Below are 20,094 nucleotides of genomic sequence, written 5' to 3' on the forward strand. Positions count from 1 at the left end.
AGGGAAATATTGTGGCATGCCAACCCCCGCCCATCTCCGCGGACGGTGACAGATGGCACCTCCTGTCACCGGTCACCGCTCCTGGCACTCCTCTGGCACTTGCCGCGTCTGGGCCCGCGTCGCGCCTCGCGCCAGCTTGGCTTGCGACAATGAGCACATCGTTTATGTCTGTACACATATTCACGAAATGAACGCGCGTCCATTGGTGCGGGAAATGGGTGTGACATGTCTCCATTAAAACCAGGCAACGACAACAACAAGCCGCACGATAGGCCCGTCCCCGGAGAAAAATCGCTTTCTGCTTTCAATTGGTCTGGAGCCCCCTTGGCGTCACCATTGACCAACCTGGACAATGGAGCGCCACCACACGATGCCACGAAGTGCCAGTGCCAGTGCGTGAAAAAGACTACAGTAAAACATTCTGCTCGCCCGAACCTTTGGTTCACTGGCTCATGGAGCAAGAATGAGTTGCGTCTGATGATGTAGATGCAGATGCAGCTCATTGTCAAAGCTCGATTCAGAGCTTACCGAGTGCGAGTCCCCGGTCCGACCGCGCGTCATCGCGGGCATCTCAAGTATCATGGTACAGTAACTTGCACTCACGCCCGTGGAACGTGTCGCTCGCCGTCTTCCCGGAGGAGCGCGGGGATGAAGATGGACGCCCGAGGAGCAAGAGGCTCACAGGATGTGATACGGGCGGTAAGAAGTTTTAAGCCGCCGCGAGCGCCGCTGGACAGCGTTGGACACACACGAGGGTGTCAAAATGTCAAAATTAACCTCTCCTCTCAACCGACTCGACTAACATCCGACGGACGACACACGTGGATTGTTGATACCCGAGCATTCGGGAGTCAGTAGGCCGAATTGGGAAAGAAGCCGGAGGGGCGTGTGTCCTAAAGCGGATAAAACTCGGATGCACGGGAAGAGGGGAAACATTGTTTCCGGCGGGATCTCGATCATTTTGATCGCGTGGCTTTCCCGTATGACGACTAACTCTTTTTGCTTCTCCTCTCTTCACTGGCAAGTTCGTCTCAGCGAATTGTCCGTGAAGACCATAACACCGGCCAACCACCTCCAGTCGTTCCTTCATGTGATAAGCAATGCCAACCCGTGCGGAGCAACCACTGATGTACACAGAACACATATACTGGTATAGGCACAATGGAGTTCGACCACACCTGGGCCATGTGCGGACCACGCGAGCACCGTGACGTTGACACTGACAGCTTGATTGACAACTTCCAACTCAAATTTGACCTGATTGACGGCTATTGACATCTGGTGGCGGCTTAAAATACGCATTGGGGCCCACAATGTTAACAACATGGGGGTCCCACCAGAACGCACCTTCAATGACCGAAAGGATCAACAAACGAGGGTGTGCCAGTGCGCCCTCGCTGTATCACTCCGCGTTAACCGTGTGCTCAGTACTGGTAATTCGGAGATAGGGCAGTGGCTCAAGCTGAGCTATCATTACTGCTTATTGCATATGTGTATGGTTGAAATGAGAGTATCTCTCGGGGGCGCAACGGGGGCGCTGGCAAGGATGAATTAAACCGGATATCAGCACCAATACTGCTTTTTTGGCTGAGGAGGCTATTAGGAAGCCGGTAGGCTCTCGGTACATACCATCGGGAGCGCAAGGGGATCACTGGTAAGCGTAAAAAAACACGAGAACGGTAGAATGCAAACTGTAAATTCCGAACTCCTAGGACTCGCAGACGGTAGACAGTGGACAGGTTCAGTTGCAATCATTTCGGTGTTCACCTGGCTTCCGACGTTGATCAATGCTACAGAACATATCAACGAACATACTTGGCTGTGGACGTCCTGGTACGGCGGTCACCTACCTGCCTACCTATCAAACCTCTCGCAAGCACTGTGCGGAGACGTAGAAGTGGTTGTTCCGCATGACGATAATGATTTTAATCCCCGCGTTCGAAGTCCCCACCGGGTCCCGTTCAAAGGCGCAGCGTTCATGCGCTGCCAGAAAGCGTAAAGCATAGCCTATAATCATGTTCTAAATAAGCCAGACGAAGCTCGGCACAAGAAAAGGAGGCGTTCATACCGGATCCCCATGTCCTCGGAGCTGACGACATCGCATTATTTTTGCACCATATCCTGACTTGGTAGGTAACTTGCGCCATGCGTAGCTGATCAGATATACTCAGGCAAGCCAACCGACGGCGTTGTGAGAAGTAGAGCTGAGAACCGACCATTTTGTTGAGATCATCGTATGGGCCCTTGCATTACCGCTCACGGAATGTACTTCGACTCACAGGGTAATTTCCGCCGATATATCGCGCGTGAGCTCTATTGTTAGAGGACACAGCAGGTGGGGAATATTTGAATTACTGCACATACAGAGAAGAGAAGCCATTTGTCATCATTAAAGTTAAGGTACACTGGGGCGCTAGGTTATTCACTACAGTAACTTCAGTTTCGAGTTTGAAAGAGGCTCTCGGAAACTTACTTCACCGTCCGTCGAAGTAGACCGATCATAGGCAATGCGAACTGCTTCCGCTGACTCGATACGACGCTTCTTCTTCCACTGTTATCTCTTGCGCATCACATGCTCCAAGCGTATCACTAACAGTTCTGATCAGCGCCAACGTGCTTCACCTTCGGGAGACAGCCTACGCACAGCGCGCGAAATGGCACGCTGTTACAAATCAAGAATACCGATATCCGCCAGCCGGTGGTTTTATGCGGCGACGCAACTCGTGTTAGTGATCGGCAGAAGCGAACATGGGAGAAAAGGGAGAAAACATGTGGATAATTAAACTACCGTGTCAGCGGGGCGCTGTTGCCGCATCTGAAGCTAAATGACGTGAGACGAAGAAAAGGTTTTCTGGAGAAGCGTGGTTGATGGTATGTTAGAATGTCACATGATGACTTGTATCGCACACGCTACATGTTTACGAGAAAGTCATGGATAGACGATGTTTTCATGACAAGTCTGTCACCTTGGCGTGCGATCAGTCGTTACAACATGTTGAAGCCTGCGGACACATATACGAACAGCTGGAACAAGATCGAAATGAAAGTGGAAGTTGACACACCCAGTTCCTGGCGGAAAGTATGCCCTCTGCGGTCTCCGCGATCAACTCATAAGCACGACTTCCGTGAGGTGGAAACGTATTCGGCCACAGAAATGTGAAGAGAATTAGGAATGGAGAGCGATGCACGAGCCCTATGTCGCATGTTTACGTGGAAGAGATCTCCATCGACTTCAGCATGCAGGATAGACGCGTGCGTTTAGGTTTCACGGATGAGATCGATCACGACCGCAGTGACACAAAGCGCTATGAACTGCCTCGCGGGAGAATCCAGACGCTACAAGATGCATGTGAGATGCAGATGATGAATGGGTTTCTGACGCAAATGGTCTCGATGCAAGCCTGAAACATGAAGATGACGGCAATGGGGCACACGGTTGACGTACTGTACCTGCCTCGAGACGGATATTGACGGGCGTCGAGGCGAAGCTAGTTCCAGCAGGTCTAAGAACGTTCTTCTTGCGTGAAATGCGTGGATCTAGCCCCGATCGCGAGAGCAGTGGAACCAAGGAACAACGAGCTTGAGGCACCAAAACCGCATTGTCCAACTCTAAATCGCGTGGTCAGCACGGTTCTAGGACACGCAAGTACCTAGCGAATAGGCTGTGGCCTGCGGTGTAGACTCCTCTGAGATGCGTGAGGAGCGGCCTTCCGCACCTCCTCGGAGGTCCTGGAATGAACAGAGCGGTAGAGCGAGAGAATGTAGACTGGAGGGGGTGGATCTCCCGGAATGCGAGCATCCGCACCTTTTCGCCCGGTGTATGTTGAACCCAGGGGAGTGGTGTGACGTAGTCATACCAGAGATTCCATCTGCAACTCGGGAGTTCAGCTCGGTGACATGCATGAAGCTGGTAGACTGATGAGCGAGCCCTGTGAAAGCAGTGAAGGGCTGCTTGACCTGCTCTGGTCGTGATGAAGTGAGTGGATCGTAGCCAAGAAGTAGAAGTCAAAGCATATCGTCGCTGAAAGCATTGGACCGAGGATGCTCGAGTATGAGTTCATGCAACGGGTCATGTTTGTCGATGGGCAAAGGAGTGGCAAAGGACGTGTCTTCCCCCCGTGGGAAATGGACGCCGCGTGGTAAACAGGCACAGCGTCCCGAAGATGTCAACGAACACCACTAACCTCCACAAACATTTCCTGCTACCATTCTCCATGGGCTTTGCTATGATCCATGGCGCCTTGTATCGAGGATCCAGCTGTACAGGGAACGCTCAACCTCCGAGTTAGCAACCAAAACTTGACTTCTCTCGCGGAACGCACGAGCATCGATATCAACAACCTTCCGGTGGAGGGGATATTTGAGAAGGCTCACCAAGACACCAGTTAATCCCACCCTTTAGGGAGTCGTTCTGCCTCGATCTCTAGGCATTGGCACTACGTAACGCTGTCCACTCCAAGTCTCTTCTCTGACCTACTCCTCAACCAGCGTCTCGGCTTCATCAATCTAGACCGTTACCTTCTTCAAACCATCTGTGAGTCGCTGGAAGTGCACATTGCAGACTGGTTCGAGTGGCACTCATCTGAGCTCGACAAATTGAAGTTCGTACTCCCTATAACACATCTCTTATAGCATTCACGTCTCATCAGCATCCTCTCGGCTAACGGGCATCCCTTGAACAGGAAAATTTTCGAGGCGTTCAACCGTCACGACCATAGTGGTTTGACGATGTGGGAAACATTCGTACACTTGGCTCACGCTGCACTCGTCCATTCCGTTGGTCTCCACCCATGCCTCTACTTCTCAAGCTCGGGTTAGAGAAAGAAAGGTCCTGTGTATGCTGTATGCTTCCTATCAGGTCTTAGAACAGCTTGTCCTCTTCATCGCCGACGCCGCACATGTCTCCTACTCTCCATACTTGCCCGCCGCTTCCCGACGAGACTCGCTGGCACACCACTCTGAGGGAGACTATCGGATGCCTGGGGGCATGGAAATATCCGCGCGCTCTTCTTTGCATAACTCGCTGGGGCTCACCTCAACTCCAGCCACTCGTACGCGTCCTGTTCACGTTCACGGTCATACGCTCTCCGGACCCATCGATACTCGCTCTATCTTGGCCAAATACCCGAAGGAGTGGCACAAGTCTCTCGAGCGCATCTACGTGGAGCACTCTGGTCGAAACCCGTTTGGATTCACGCCGCCCCAAGCCTCATCTCGCGTCCATCCTTGTGTTCCGGAAACCCCCTCTCCATGCAGCAACCTCGTCTCCGAGCTTGACCAAGACGGCGCTGGCAGCCATGGTAGTTTCTCGTCGCCGTGCTCCGCTCGTGAGAGAGCTACTCCCATCGAGCGCGCGCAGATGTGGTCGTTCCGCTTTCCCACCACTAGCCCTAGTGTCTTCTCTCCCGTGGCAACGTCCCAGCCCCAGGCTCCCTTTCAGCATGAGCACACAGCGGCGAATGACACGTTTGGCTGCGGTGATCAAAGTGGGGTGCTGCAGCTGAACCACGTCGTAGATGCGTCCCCTCTTAACGACACGATCCAGCACGAGCAGTGCCAACTTACTTCCATGGATAGTGATGTCTTTGACCCCAATGAGTACGAGGTTGAATTCTATCACAATGCCGACTCGGCTGACTCCTGCGTCAGCTTGACGCTCGTCTCCGGTGCTTGGCCCCAGGGTTCCTCTAGCGTTAAGCTTGCCGCGTCGATCTCTTCTTCGGGTTCTTCTAGGTCGTCCAACGAGCACGTCGCCCCTGCCTTCTCTCTCGATGATGTCGCGTGTGCAGAGTCGCTCATGCAGTCTATCGCGTCAATAGAGCCTGTTTCCGCTCTGGTGCGTGAGTGACGCCTGGGGTCCGAGACTTTTCATCTGTCGTTTATTTCACCACGTACACTTCACATTCCAAGGCGAGTTCAGGTTCACTCTCCGCCAGTCATCCTTCGTTCGCATCATACACCTACCACCAGCTTCAATTAGCAGACTACACACCCGCGCCCATGTATCGTAGTAACCACGCATTCATCGAAATTGTCTCGGGTTCTGTGCACGTTAGATTTCAAGCTGCATGTAGTGTATATGCGTATAGCGTCGGAATTTACATATCATTTATCGCAGCATCGTAGATTGCATTGGTAAGGAGATGATGTAAGGCTGGCATAGTGACTCAGCGTATTCAGTACACAGTACACCACATACACGATTGCGCACGTTGCTACACATATCTGCCCAAAGAATTCTCCTCGTCGTTTGAGAAATTAACTGTCCAAGCGCCAGCGCAGAGACTTGTGATACCTGATCGGGCAACACCATACCCAATCATCTCCGCGAGTGGGACGACGGATGCAGACGAGGTTCGGGCCAAACCAAACGATTCAAATTGCAAAAAATGACGGATACAATATGGGGCTTGTGCAAATTACTCGTACATGGGAACAAAACGAAACCGCCTAAACGATAGAAGAAAAACGATAGAAGAAAAACTGACAATACTTCAACAGCGTGCATGATGGGGATTGCACCGCTTTACTTTGGGATCAGATATCTACAAATATGGAATGAGATGAAGTCGCAAATGAAAGAAGAACAAACCCATACTTTACCTAGTACCCGTGGCCGTTATTCCCGTAGTTGTTGTTCCCGTGGCCGTTGTTATTCCCGTGGCCGTTGTTATTCCCGTATTTGTTGTCATTCCCGTGGCCGTTGTTATTCCCGTAGTGGTTGTTGTTCCCGTAGCCGTTGTTTCCGTAAGGACGACTGTTCCCATACGGCCGATTGTAAGGGTAGTTGTTGGGCATGTAACCGCCGTAGGGAGGATGATAACCACCATAATTATTGGGCATGTAAGAGGAACTGACATCACCCTCGGGTGCCGTAGTACCGTCGGCGGATGCGTCGGCGGGTGTGGCGTCGGAGGCGCCTTCCGCCGGCTGAAGGGCAGAACAACAGGGATGAGCATGGCCGACGCTGGAGATGGTCGAAATAACTTACGCTCTGCGCTTGCTCAGTTTGGTCGCCCTGGCGTCCCAATATCAGCGGTAATGAATACTTGGAGAGTAACGGCAGACAGACCTCGGCGTCGCGCTTGAAGAAGCCACCCCTGTTGGAGCCACGGTTGAAACTACTGGACTCGGAGTCACTGTTGAAACTGGAGTCACTAAAGCTGCTGGAATCGCTGAAGCCAAAGCCGTTGTTGCCGAAGCCGTTGTTGCCGAAGCCGTTGTTGCCGAAGCCGTTGTTGCCGAAACGGCCGAATCCGGGTTGCCTTGGGAGAAGGGTGTTAGCGAAGACGAAGTCCGGAGGGGCGGAGACATTATTACCTAGCTTCAAGGTCATTAGCCTCAGCGTCGCGGGCAGCGAGGGCCTCAACCTAAATAAATCATTTCGTCAGGTAAGTTCAAAAGACAAAGTGGCTGAAGTGACATACCTCGGACTCGACGTCGCGCTTGCCAAAGCCGAAACCACGGTTGAAACCAAAGCCATTGTCAAAGTTGTTGAAGCCGCCTCCGAAACCGCCGAAACCATTACTGAAGCCGTTGCCAAAGCCTCCAAATCCGAATTGCCTATCACAAACGAAGTTTAGCTGGAGATGCATGAAGATATTTGACACGCCGGAAAGCTTACCTAGCTTCGAGCTCCTGCTTGTCAACGGGCCTGGCGGCACCTTGAGTGGCGCCGAGCGCCGCTATAGCAACGGCGAGAACGGTAGAGGAGAAAGGCTTCATGTTTGCAAATAGGGTCTGAGGGGCGAAGGAATTGAATGTGTGGCTGGAGGATAAGAGATGGAAGACGCTGGATTTCCGCCGAACTGAATTGACGGCCGTTTATAAGCCGGAAGAGTTAGGAGGCGCCGAAAAAAGGAGAAGAACGGATCGGAGGTCTATGTTGCGCCTGTATAAGCAAAGACGGAGCAGGCGCCACGAAGCTTGCCTGGATGTCGTGAATCGCGAGCGGGATCGGTTATTTATGTCGTTCTGTGGGCATACAGAGACCACCTGAGAGCTCAGCTGGTTGGTGTGTGCCTGTGCGTGCCTTTGCATCTTCGCGTTTGAAAAACAGAAAGCGGGGTACGAGCGAGCGGGGACGGAGACTTACTTCGGCAATGGACATATTGTACGCCGAGAATGTGCGGGAGAGGCGAAATGGGCCCAACTCGTTCCCCTATTGACCGGAGTGCATCATCTGTGCTTCGTTGAAGCGATTCCGACTCGGACAATCGTGGTGCTCCAGGTGTGATATTTTGCGATACCGCGTCGGATTCTATTTCTGTAGGAAATATGAAAGCATAACGCACAACGACGATCGGTGCCTCAGGCACAGTCCTGGAGTCCACCCGAGGAATCCGGACGATTCGTACGGGAGACACTGCTGGAGATCTGAGAGTAGCCACCCAGAGGGGCTCGAAAAGGGGCCATAGAGGAAGACATCGGTCTTTAGCACCATGACGCAAGGTCTATTAGAAATATTGTTAGAGAGACATCACGTCTAGATCTTTTGTGACTCGTAAGAATCTTGGAAAAAGCGGAGATTTAGTCATTGCGATTAGCCTGACCTCGCCATGCTCTCTAATCAGCCCCAGAGTGACCTCATCGCGGACGTGATTCATGGAGAACAACACCACAGCTGCGGATCCCAGATATTGCATATGTCTGGCAGTGATATCCAGAGAGAGAGATGGTTACGATTGCCCGAGGTTGGCGGTAGTAGTGCATGGCGGGAAGGAGGAAGAGAGTTAAGAGACGACGACACGCTGGGCCTGACGATGACTTTCTCACGGTCACTAACACCTTGGTGGCTGTGATGTGGCTTGCCAACTCGTAAGACCTTGAGGTTGCCTTAAGGCACACCGCGCAGTCCATGGCTGGCGATGTTATCGTCTCGCACATTATACTTATACGCAGCGGAGGCAAGCGTAGTACTGCTCGCACAAGTTTCTCCCCCGTTCATCTGTAGAATAGTCGGCCAAGCTCGGTCATGGTCCGCGCGTACGCACGGCAGCTGTCTGGAAGCTCCGGATCTTTCCGTCCATTCCTTGCAAATTGATTGGTTGCTGGCCACACGCGTTGTCTGCGCGTTGTCTGCGCGTTGAGTTCTCAGCGCTGTATTTTTGATGAGTCCTCGGTGCCTATTTTCCAAATCTGACATTGTCTGGGTATATAACGCGACATGTACCGACCATTTTCAAGTTTGAAACTAATCGCTCGAAGGTCATGGCATCTATCGTGACTATCGATGATCGTGACGCCTCCATACGGTACAGTGGGAGCTGGATAACGAGTGGAACCTACCCCGAGTACAAGAACACTACTTCCGCTTCGACTCAGATCGGAGACACCGCAACGTTTGCATTCACAGGTACGAGTCAAAACGTTCCAGAGACGTAACGTGCCTTATTCACAGGGTTTCCCACTAGGCACATGGGTCTCAGTATACGGAACTACAGGGTGGACTAGCACCAACGGGGTGCCTACGACTCAGTACACTGTCGACGGAGGGTCGCCAGTTTCGTTTACGGCTCCGAACGTCACTGGGTTTCCCCTGTATCATTATCAGATGTTTGCATCTGATGCTTTGAACGACACGACACATACACTGGTTATCAAAAACACGAGCCCGAGCTGCCCGTGCAATACGTGGTTTGACTTCATCGAATATATCCCGTCACAAAGTAACTGTATGGCTGTGGTCTCCTTTGTTTGATCTTCGTTCCCTGACAATCTCTGTCCAATAGCGTCCAATTCGGTACCGTCCTCGTCTCCGACCTCGTCTGCAACATCATCCTCTGGGACGACCAGTCATACGTCTACTGTGGCACTTGCAGCCGGCATCGGAGGAGGGCTGGGCGGAGCTATCCTGCTTATCACGTTGGGGTTGTTGTTATTCTATCATCGCAAGTACCGTACGGAAAGGTACCAGAGACTCCAGTTGGCTGATGGTGAGTAACTTCTTGTCCATCACAGTATCACTTCTGATGATATAGTAGAAATGGCCGCTCGTGCTTATCAGCCGGTCAGTACGCAGTCTGAGGTTTCCAGCAGTTTAGCTGGGCGTCTGCAAACGACAATTGAGCGCCTACCACATCGAAAGGATTGATACGACAAACACAGACCTATTGTCGACTACGATCTTTGTTTATAACTTCTCCTCTCTTCTCATCGTGTCCATCGGTTCGACACTACCACATATGTGCTAGCTTTAGTGCAGCTTGCCCTGGATATAGAGGTACGGTTACACTTCACTGGGTGCACAAACCTTTTCCTTGGTCGTGCTAATTACGGTGTTCACTATCACCGAAACCGTATGGTCGTTGGCACGTACCCGGGCACTTCAGCGACTTCTGTGCCATACTACATAAGTACGGGTATCCCACCGCCTGCGCCTACCTCCCCAGCACAAAGTGGCAGGCGCCCGTTCCGGGTGCGACGCATCAAGACGAGATTACAATCTGAAATGAGCTCGAGAAGCTCGTCGAGAAAAGAAGCCAAGCGAGTTGTCGTCCTTGTACACTCGTATGGCTAAATGGTCGCCAGCAAGGCTATGCACGCGAAGTTCGGACAAAAGACGCGAGGAGGGGAGGCCAGGGGGCGTGCTCCGCATCATTTTTGTGTGTCCAACCCTCGTCCGATGGAGAAGCATTGGGAGTACCACACGTCCAATCCTGGTCTCAGAATGGAGGTGAGTTGCGTCCAAGTTTTACAGGCCTGTCCCTTGACTACGGCGTCTTAATGCACTCTTGCTAGGAAAACAATAGGTTCACCGTGCAGAATCCAGGGCAGTTACGCTCAACGACGTCAACAAAACGAAACGATAGAAGTTCGTCGATTTGCTGACACGTCGTCGTTGTTGGCCGCAGCGGGAGAGCCTGAGTACGACGCGTACAATCATCATCCGGCTCGTGATCTACCCGTAGTGTACAAGCTGATGTGGGCCTTCGACAAGCAAGGAAAACAAAGGAGAGACATACTCGGGACGCTGGTTGACGGATACCGTAGTTGCACACTAGAGGACAACGGACATTCGCCGTACATATCCCATCCGCAGGTGGCCATTGATCTGATATCCCATGCTACAAGCTCGTCGTAGCATTTTAAGATACTGTACCTCCTATAACTTTGTTCGTTCGTAGGAGAAGATGGCGCAAACGAGAGCGCCAGGGGACTCAAGGTGAGTCGCACGCCGCTACCAAGGTAAAGTCTGCGTAGATTCCGCCTGCTCGTTGTACACTGGCACACAGCAATGTAACACGATAGACAGAAATCATCCAAATCAGAAGGCTCAGGTCGTAAGTCCCAGGAACACTCACATGGGTGTCGAGTTGATCCACTGCAATGGTAACTGCTATCCAACTTAGGCGATATAGACCAGAAGTAGTCCCCGACCTCACTGGGTGTAACTAACTGTCATAGACGGATTAGTTTTTAAGTTAGCTCAGGCAGAGCCAATGTCTTTCCCTCCCTCATTGTCGCCCCATGAATCGACAAGGCATCGTCGAGAGAAGGCGGCCCGGAAGGAGCGCACGGAGCCAGCATCCCGAGGCGAAAAGGCAGGGTATATAAATACGCCCAGCTCCTTCTCGTCAGGTTTCCTCCGATAGGCGAGGTAAGCCAGCTGGGTTACTTTGTTCCCACGCACTCTCGGAAGATAATTCGCCTCGGCATCTTTGCTTAGCCAAAATGTTCCTTCCCCTCTTACGACCATCATGGAGTCCAAGTCATGCGCCTCTCACCCGTGTACTCCGAAGCCAAGTATTGAACCATCCCGTTTGTATCGTAAACCCGTCCTATTAATGCGCTTGCCATTTGGTTCCGTAGTCATCATATCGATGCAGCCTCGGGCCACTTTTGGGTACGAGGAAGCCAAGTTTGCGCTAGAACCATGTTTGAATCCGAACACCAAACACCCAGCTGGACCTCAGTACAGTGTTAGTACTTTAGTCTCGATTGTCTTATTACCTCGCTGATGACGTCTCCTCTTCAGCCCATATGAGCCTCTCCATCAAGCATATTCTAGCCTACTGAAGAGGTTATGGCTCGACTGAAGGCGTTCTCCTACTCGAATGCCCTCGTCATCCTCAGCTTCATGTGATCCGATTGAGGCCCAGTACCTCTCAGCGCTCGCGGACCCAAAATCGACGCACATACATGCACCGCGCGATCACGAGCGAACATCACGAGCCCTTTGTCCCGAAGAGCATTAAACACGATCGCGGAGAATTGGATCGACAGGTCGGAGAGCCATATGTGCCGCGCACGCGTGAATCGTTGTGAAGAGTGCGCGTGCATGGGTGTGTACTCCTCGGACACCGGGTAGTCGATGGTTATTCGGTGAATGAATCAATAATGGGCGAGTGAGTGAGGCTATAAGTAGCCCACCAGGGATCTCACTCACGGTTTCACGCGCTGCAACTCAACCCCCTCTATCTCTTGCTTCCCGTCCACTGACACTCAGGATGCTTAGTGCTGCTGCTCTGCTGGTGTACGCGTCTGCCGCGGTCGCGCTCAACAATGGCGTTGCGAAGTTGCCCGGTGAGTGAGTCGTATGGCGTCATCGGCATCGGTTCTCACTGCGCCCTATAGTTCTTGGTTTTAATAGTGAGTCGCTATCCGTTTTGTACGGAAGGTGATGGAGGTTTCAACATGGCTGGTTGTATAGCTTGGAATGCATACCATGTAAGTCACGCATAGAGCCACTCATTCCATCATCTCTGCTGAGTATAACATATCTATGGAATAGTGCGACATCTCGCAAGAACTCGTACTCCAGCAAGCCCAGTATATGAAAACGCTCGGCCTTCTCGATGCGGGGTACACGCAGTTCAACCTCGATGACTGCTGGGGCGTCAAAACCCGCTCGTCGTCGGGCGAGATCCAGTATAGTGAGCCTTTCTGCCGACTGTGATGAGATAGCTATTAATGGAGGACGGAAAGACACGACTCTCTTCCCAGATATGAATAACTACACGGCTACGCTCAACTCGATGGGATTGTGTGTAGACTTCACCCCTTTTCGTACTCACGTCATATGTCCTGATCGCTTCACCGTCCGCTCTGCAGCAAAGCCGGTATCGTGGGTGTTCATTCCTCGTTTGCCTAAATGTATTGGAAGGCTAATCATCCGACTCTGGGGTACAGTACTCAGACTCTGGCTGGCAAACCTGCGCAGGATACGTGGGCTCGTTCGACCACGAGGACCAGGACGCAGCCTCGTTCCAGAGCTGGGGCTTTGACTACCTCAAGTGCGTCGCCCTTGCTATCACTCGTTTCGTCTCTGTTGATCAATTGGGACGAATAGATATGACAACTGTGCCAGTAAGCACTCAAGCACTGCATTTCCTTGATCGATATTGTTGGCTAATGCGCGTTCGCATAGTTCCTTTCGACGACGTGGTGCAGCAGAACGTTCTCGGCAGTATGTGACCCGCCCTTTTCTGGATGGAAAACGCAGTGCTGACTTGTGACACGATGCGTAAAGAGTACCAGCGCATGCAGTACGCGCTCGAGAGGGTCGCGAACAGCACAGGCACGACGTTTGTTTACAGTTTGTGTGAGTGGGGCTGGGTGAGCACCTCCTTTCTGAGCATATGTTCGATGCTCATAGCATTCCGTACCTGTAGAGTCAAGTTTGGCTGTGAGTGCTCAGTGGATGTTACGCTTACAAGTTAGGACGCTGATGCTTGGGTGTAGCTGGGGTGCGTCGGTTGCCCATAGCTGGCGGGTATGTCATTTCGCGTGCGCACATGTGGAAAAACTGATGTTTGGCGATTAGATTGATGGGGACATCGCACCGTACTGGTCATCCCTCACGAGCATCATTGATCAGTACGCACCTTCACTCCGTTAGGTAGACAATCTGCTGATTTGAGTGTCAGACTCTCGTTTATCAATTTCGGGTCCCAATTCTATGGGCACAATGATATGGATATTGTACGTTTCCCGGTTACATATCAAGTGTTACACATGTTGACCCACGCTTGTGCAACCCATTTAGTTGGAGATGTAAGTAGACGGTGCATTATACCAAACGTGGTGGAAAATCTGACGAACGAGCTAGTGGTAACGGCAACCTGACGTACGACGAGTCCAAGACGCACTTCACCGTGTGGGCGTTTGCGAAGTCGCCCCTGCTTATTAGTGCCGATGTTCGTGACCTTTGAACAGTACCAGAGAGGTGCTGACGCAGACATGGAACACAGCTCTCGACCATCAGCCAAGAGAACGTCGACATCTTGAAGAACAGCGAGATCCTTGCTATCAGTCAAGACAACGTGTATGGGCAGAGTGTGTCGCCGTTCCGCTGGGGAATCAACGTACGTTTGTCGGTTTCTCCGTGGTGCAGCGACTAATTGTTGTCAACCATACTTCCTAGCCGGATTGGATTACAAACGCCACCTATCCTGCACAGTACTGGAGCTTGCCCAGCGAAAACGGAACTGTCATCATGCTGGTACGTTCCTCACATGACTCGTCCGTGCTTACTTGGGGTGTTGATGAATGACACGACAGATCAACACGCTCGACGAGCCCGCCGATATGTTCTTCAATCTGACCGAGTCGCCCTGGCTGCGCGCCGGCATCCAGTACAACGTCCGCGACCTGTGGTCGCACACCGACAACGGCACGGCCGTGCGCAACTACACCGCTGCCGGCGTGCCCTCTCACGGCGTCGCGGCGCTGCTGCTGACCGAGGCGGGTCCCGAGCCCCAGGGCCTGTTTCCGCCGTGCGCGGGTGAGGACTTGAGCAGCTGTATGGCGGAGAACGGGACGAGCTATGCGCAGTAATGACCTGGGTTCTGAGGTTAGTGTGGAAGATGATTTATGCTGTATGTTTTGTATCATTTTGTACGTTGAAGCGATTTCACCATCATGGAAGCGGTATGAATCCGAAACGATGCTGACTCTGATACGAATACCAGAGAAGGACTAGTATAGTTCAGCGAAGGCCCCCGATTTCCGTATGTGTGTACTACCGCAACGGACGTTCAGAGGCAAGCCTTCCAAAGCCCTGCACACTACATAAATGCTTTTGTTTGCAAAGACTTTTCCATCTTACGCTATCTATCGGCTTATTGCTCGCGCTGACTGTGCGGTGGAGCCCCAGCGAATTTCAGGGTTCCGATATCCATGTCATTTGAGGTACTTTCATTTCGTCTTCGATCGTCATAATGCAAAACATGTCTTCGGCTCGCCCCCTTTCTGAATCCCTTTTCTTCCCGAGAAAAGCGTAGTTTGCCTGCAGTACACCAACGCATCTACGTGAAGCTGAAAGCTGACATTGAGTTCAGAATAGACGCATCCCTTGCAACAGGAAAGCACCACGTATAGAGTACACAGAATCCTGTAGCTACAGCTTAAGAACTCGTACCCACATGCATCTTAACGTAATATCGCAAAAATTGAACGCGATGTTAAACTGATTAATGCTAGGATGCTTGCCCGCGACAAAGGAAACCGCATCAAGTACCAATAAACAAGCACAGAGCAGAAATAAAGAAAGGACAAAAACATAAAACGGAAATATGAGCCACGACTGCTGCGCTACCTCCTCCCCCCGCCCCTAGCATCCGCCCCCTTCATGCTATCCCTCCTCGACGCCGTACTCCCGCCCGTGCGCCCAACAGGCACGATCCCAGCCGTCAGCGGCTTCGGCATACCCTTCCTGCCCTCCGTATTTCCTGCCCCTGCCCCTGCTCCTGCACTAGTACCAGCGCCGGCGACAACGCCAGAACCAGAACCGGATCCTGCAGCCACAGCGGTGGCAGCCACACCCTGCCTCGTCCGCCGCGAGCGCGTGCGCGCGCTGGCGCTGGCGTCGTTGATCGCGTCCGGCGGCGGCGGCGAGGGCGAGAACCACTTGGCGCCGTTCCTGCCGCGCGGCGGGGACGGCGAGCGCTCGGAAGAGCTCGCGTCCACGTCCTCATTCTCATTCTCATCCCGCTCCTGGTCCGGCTCCTGGTCCGGATCGGAGTCGTCATCCGACGGGTTCATGCGATCAGACCGCGTGCGCGAGCGCGACAGTTCAGACGGAGACGAAGGCGTGCGTCTCCGCGCGCGCTTCTTCGCCGGCGCGCGGTCTCGGCGCCTGTCTCGCGAGCGCGAGGCCGACTGCCCCTCCATCTCCGGCACCGAACGGACCTCGTCGTCCGTGTCCCCGTCGGCGTCCGCCTCCGAGTCGTGTGCGTCCGACGTGTCGGGCGGGTGCGGGCGTTTTCTCGAGCTCGGGGGTTTTGTGCGTCCGACTCCAGCGCGCGCACGGCGGGGTGGAGGGGGCGAGCTCGGGCGGGAGGCGGAGGGGGGCATGGAGTCGAGCAGCATGATGGACGGGGATCGGGGGCGGTGGGCGGTGCTGGGTTTGGGTTTTGCGTTTGAACGAATACCTGCGGTGTAAGATTGAGTACATGGTACATGTGCGCGCATAAAACATCAAGAACGCACCGTTGACCTGGGTCCCGTTCACCTTCCGATGCTCCTTCTCCTTGTCTTTACCCTGCCCAGCCCCGTTCGAACGGCCTACACAATCCAAACCAAACCATCAACATCTATCCCAGCGGCCAAACCAAGTGGAAAACAAAAACTCACGAGCAACAGCAGCCTTCCTCTCCACACTCAGCCCACTACTCCCCGCACTCCCCACACTCGTCAAACTGCTCCCCACACTCCCGTTCCCGCTCGCATTCGCATGCCCATGGCCATTCACGCCGCTCGCCCCGCTCAGAGCCTGCGCCCGGACCTTGGCGCGCTCGACGGTCAACGCCTTCGCCTGCGCGCGCAGCTGCCCGAGCTCCCCGATCGTGGCAGCGCGTTCGGCGGCGAACGCCGCGTTCTGCGCCTTCGTGTCTGCGAGCTGGCTCTCGAGCGCGGAGAGCTGTGTGCGTAGTGTCTCGACGAGGTTGTGTAGCTGTGCTGATTCTGCTTCGTCCTTCTGTGTTTGGGCTGCGGTGGACTCTACCGGCGGTGCGTCGGCCTGAGCTTGCGCTTGAACCTGGGCCTGCACAGCGCTCGCGCGTGCATCCTCCACCTCGCGCTGCATATCCAGCACACGCGCCGTCGCACGCGCCACCTCCGCCTCCAGCTTCTCAACACGCTCCTTGAGCGCCCCACACTCCCCCTCGAGCACCCTGACACGCTCCCCGCGCTCGTCCGCCGCGGCCCTCGCCTCGCGCATCTCCCTCACCTCGCGCTCCGCCCTATCCCGCACCTCCCGCGCCTCAGCACGCGACGCACCCAACGACTCCTCCACTTCCCTCGTCTCCCGCTTCGCATCGCTTAGCGCGTGCTCAAGCTCTCCCACTTGCTTCCTTTCCTCTCCAAGCTCGCGGCGCACCACATCCAGCCGCGCGGCGAGATCGCCGAGCTCCGCGGCCCGCTCGTCCTCGTTCGCCTTGATCCGAGCTTCCATGGCTTCCATCTCCGTCCGGGCGGCGGAGAGATCGCGCTCGAGCCCCTCCGCGCGCGCCCGGGCACCCGCGAGGGACTGCTCGGACTCGGCAAGCCGCGCAGTGGCGTCCGCGAGCGCAGCGAGGCGCTGATCCGCCGACGCGACGATCTGCGCGTCCTTCGCCGCGAGCGCGCCCCGGGCGCCCGCAAGATCGCGCTCGAGCGCCTGTGCGCGATCCGTCGTGTCCACGAGGGCCTTTTCGGACGCGTCGAGGCGCGCGGTGAGGGCCGCGAGCGTCTCGGTGTGCGAGGACTTTAAGGAGGTGATTAGCGTCTCCTTGGCCTCTAGCACCTCGCGCGCGGCATCGAGCGTGTTCCCGAGCTCCGCCTTTCTGTCGGCCTTCTCCGCGTCGAGCTCGCGCTCGAGCGTCGAGTGCTGGGTCTGCAGCGCCTCGTGCGCCTCCCGCACCACCCGAGCCTGCGCGCGCTCGGCGGCGAGGGCACCTTCGACCTTGGCCGTGGCCTCCCTGAGCGCGTCTTTGACCTCGTCCATCTCCTTTCTCGCAGCCTCCCTGAGCGCCCCAAGCGCGTCTTTGACCTCGTCCATCTCCCCGCGCGCGACGGAGAGATCGCGTTCGAGCTCGGCCACCCGTGCAACGGCCGCATCGCGCTCGAGAATGAGCGCCTCCATTTCCTCCTTGTTCTTCCCTTTGTCGTCCTCCCGCGCAGCCTCGAGCTCGCGCACCCGCGCTCTCGCACCGTCCCTCTCGAGTGCGAGATCCTCCGCGCGTTTCGTTGCTTCGCCCAGAGTCCGCGTGAGCGCCTGCACCTCCGCCTCGACCTCCCTCACCCTCGCCTCGACCGCGTCCCGCTCACCAACGAGTCCCTCCGCGCGCTCCAACGCCGCATCCCTCTCTCCAGCTAGCTCCGCCTCGCGCCTCGCCGCCGCACCCAGGCCCTCCTCCGCCGCGCGCGCCGTGCGCTCTAACGCAGTTTGCAGCGCCCGCTTCGCGTCCTGGGCAGCAGCGAGAGCCACACGCGCGTCGTCCTCGTTCTCGCGTGCGCGGGCTAGACGCGCTATCATCTCGAGCAACGCGAATTTGGTGTGGTCCACGGTGCGTTGCATGTCTTTCTCTTTCGCTTTCGCCTCCTCGATCTCTTTCTCCTTCTCGGCATCAGCACCGCCCTGAGCTTGCAGCTCGGCGTACGCCGTCTGCAGCTCGGCGTGCTTCGCGCATAGATCTGCAAGGGAGGATTCGAGTGGCTCGAGGTTGGCTGAGGCGGCGTCTTTCGCCGCGAGCGCTTCTTCGAGCGCTTTTTGCGCGTCTTCGGCGATAGATTGGGACACGGCGAGCTCCGCGTCGCGCGTGTCCAGTTGCGTTTGTGTGGATGTGAGGGTGGATTGGGTGGAGGAGAGAGTGGTCTGTGTTTCCGAGAGAGAGGATTGAGTTGTGGCGAGGGAGGATTGGGTAGAGGAGAGAGAGGAGGCGAGCGAGGCGAGCTGCGTGCCCATGGACCGGTGCTCGTCTGCGAGCAAGGTGTGTTCGCGCTGGAGCGCGGTGTGCGATGTCTCGAGGGCGGTATGTCGCTCGGTGAGATCGGCGTGCGCTGCCTCGAGCTCGGAGTATTTAGCGCGCAGGGCGTCGAGCGCCTCGCGCCCTTCGCGCGCGGCCGAGTCTTCGCCCCGGAGCGCGTCGAGCTCTGTTTGGAGCGCATCGCGCTCGTCCGAGAGCGCGGCGAGGTGCTCTGCGAGCTGCGTGTGGAAGGCGCTGAGGGGGACGTGGCCGTCCTTGTCGAGGTCGTGCTCGTCCAGCTGCATCGGCTGGTCCTCTCCCTCGCCCACCGCCTCTCCGCGCAAAAGCGCGACCCACCGCTCGCCGACCTCGAGCACAATCTCCCCACTCCCCTGCCTCTTCCTCAGCCTCCCCCCAGACTCGCTCACCACCCTCGCGATGGCCCTCCACTGCGCCTTACGCTCCCTCTCCATCTCCGCCTCGGCATTCTCGACATGTTTCTCCCACTGCCTCTGCCTCTCCGCATCGGGGTCCCTCAGCGCGTGCTTCAACTGATACTCGAGAAGGTGGATGCGGCTCTCGACCTTGATCTTGTCCTTGACGACCTCCTCCCACGCGTGCGTGTACGCCTTGACATCGGCGTCGTGCGCCGCGCGCGCGTCCGCGAGGTCGCCGCGCACGATGGCGGCGGCCGCCTCGGCTTCGGCCTCGATGAGGGTGAGGAGGGCGGATGTGCCGAGTGCGAGGGCGCGCGAGAGGGTCGGCGGGGTGTCTGCATGCTTTTGGGGATCCGGATCTGGATCTGTGTCTGCGTGCATCGACTGCGATGCATCTGGGTCTGGATCTGGACCGGGGGAGTGGGTGGGAGTGGCGGCGTTGGAGGAGGCTACAGAATCCGCGCGGGGAGTGGAGGCGGTGGACGAAGGGAGAGGTCGATCAGCGTCTTTAGCTGGGGGTGCTGTAGGGAGGCGGAAGTAGCCGTCGGGGGTGAAGACATCGAGATATGGAATGGGGGGCGGGGTGGGCTCGGGTGGGGGAAAGTGGGTGGCGTTTGCGAGGGTGGCAGATGTGGATGGGTCGGGCGGGGAGGGTGCGTGGGGGTCTGGGTAGGCGTGCGCGTTGGGGTCGAGCGCATACAGGAGAGACGCCATTATGACATGCGTTTCTTTGGGGCAATGCTGGTTGTGATAAAGGATGACAATGGAGA

At 55.4% G+C, this 20,094-nt stretch overlaps 6 protein-coding genes across 6 annotated transcripts; 4 read left to right on the forward strand and 2 right to left on the reverse strand.

Annotated features, from left to right (window-relative positions):
* The first annotated feature begins 2,473 nt into the window (after positions 1 to 2,473).
* Positions 2,474 to 3,522, forward strand: CONPUDRAFT_83979 (uncharacterized protein). The gene has a single exon (XM_007773474.1). The coding sequence runs from the start codon at positions 2,882 to 2,884 to the stop codon at positions 3,158 to 3,160; it is 279 nt and encodes a 92-aa protein (XP_007771664.1). The 5' UTR covers positions 2,474 to 2,881; the 3' UTR covers positions 3,161 to 3,522.
* Positions 3,523 to 4,287: 765 nt separating this feature from the next.
* CONPUDRAFT_167628 (uncharacterized protein) lies at positions 4,288 to 5,848 on the forward strand (the record flags this gene model as incomplete). The annotated part of the gene is made up of 2 exons (XM_007773475.1): positions 4,288 to 4,601; positions 4,683 to 5,848. The coding sequence occupies exon 2, from the start codon at positions 4,838 to 4,840 to the stop codon at positions 5,846 to 5,848; it is 1,011 nt and encodes a 336-aa protein (XP_007771665.1). The 5' UTR covers positions 4,288 to 4,601; positions 4,683 to 4,837.
* A 755-nt stretch (positions 5,849 to 6,603) lies between these two features.
* CONPUDRAFT_167629 (uncharacterized protein) lies at positions 6,604 to 8,711 on the reverse strand (the record flags this gene model as incomplete). Its single annotated transcript, XM_007773476.1, has 7 exons — positions 8,553 to 8,711; positions 8,096 to 8,491; positions 7,625 to 8,032; positions 7,428 to 7,563; positions 7,321 to 7,370; positions 6,992 to 7,265; positions 6,604 to 6,930 (listed from the first exon to the last, which is right to left on the reverse strand). Exons 3-7 carry the CDS (start codon positions 7,723 to 7,725, stop codon positions 6,604 to 6,606), a joined length of 888 nt encoding a protein of 295 aa, XP_007771666.1. The 5' UTR covers positions 7,726 to 8,032; positions 8,096 to 8,491; positions 8,553 to 8,711.
* Positions 8,712 to 9,210: 499 nt separating this feature from the next.
* Positions 9,211 to 9,700, forward strand: CONPUDRAFT_60819 (uncharacterized protein; the record flags this gene model as incomplete). Its single annotated transcript, XM_007772936.1, has 2 exons — positions 9,211 to 9,355; positions 9,414 to 9,700. The coding sequence occupies 2 exons, from the start codon at positions 9,211 to 9,213 to the stop codon at positions 9,698 to 9,700; spliced, it is 432 nt and encodes a 143-aa protein (XP_007771126.1).
* Positions 9,701 to 12,449: 2,749 nt separating this feature from the next.
* Positions 12,450 to 14,778, forward strand: CONPUDRAFT_156641 (glycoside hydrolase family 27 protein; the record flags this gene model as incomplete). Its single annotated transcript, XM_007773477.1, has 18 exons — positions 12,450 to 12,525; positions 12,577 to 12,591; positions 12,653 to 12,669; positions 12,734 to 12,875; positions 12,928 to 13,061; positions 13,132 to 13,235; positions 13,292 to 13,308; positions 13,370 to 13,408; positions 13,472 to 13,557; positions 13,614 to 13,627; positions 13,684 to 13,714; positions 13,766 to 13,818; positions 13,869 to 13,923; positions 13,988 to 13,995; positions 14,051 to 14,138; positions 14,193 to 14,306; positions 14,366 to 14,443; positions 14,503 to 14,778. 18 exons carry the CDS (start codon positions 12,450 to 12,452, stop codon positions 14,776 to 14,778), a joined length of 1,347 nt encoding a protein of 448 aa, XP_007771667.1.
* A 487-nt stretch (positions 14,779 to 15,265) lies between these two features.
* On the reverse strand, positions 15,266 to 20,038 carry CONPUDRAFT_145812 (uncharacterized protein; the record flags this gene model as incomplete). Its single annotated transcript, XM_007773478.1, has 3 exons — positions 15,266 to 16,373; positions 16,432 to 16,506; positions 16,576 to 20,038. The coding sequence occupies 3 exons, from the start codon at positions 20,036 to 20,038 to the stop codon at positions 15,535 to 15,537; spliced, it is 4,377 nt and encodes a 1,458-aa protein (XP_007771668.1). The 3' UTR covers positions 15,266 to 15,534.
* Between the last annotated feature and the right edge of the window lie 56 nt (positions 20,039 to 20,094).

The sequence above is a fragment of the Coniophora puteana genome (assembly GCF_000271625.1).
Source record: "Coniophora puteana RWD-64-598 SS2 unplaced genomic scaffold CONPUscaffold_10, whole genome shotgun sequence".
Lineage (NCBI taxonomy): Eukaryota > Fungi > Basidiomycota > Agaricomycetes > Boletales > Coniophoraceae > Coniophora > Coniophora puteana.

Bases quoted from the DNA above. Each gene is read 5' to 3' on its own strand.
- CONPUDRAFT_83979 (XM_007773474.1), top strand. From the start codon at position 2,882: ATGTCACATGATGACTTGTATCGCACACGCTACATGTTTACGAGAAAG.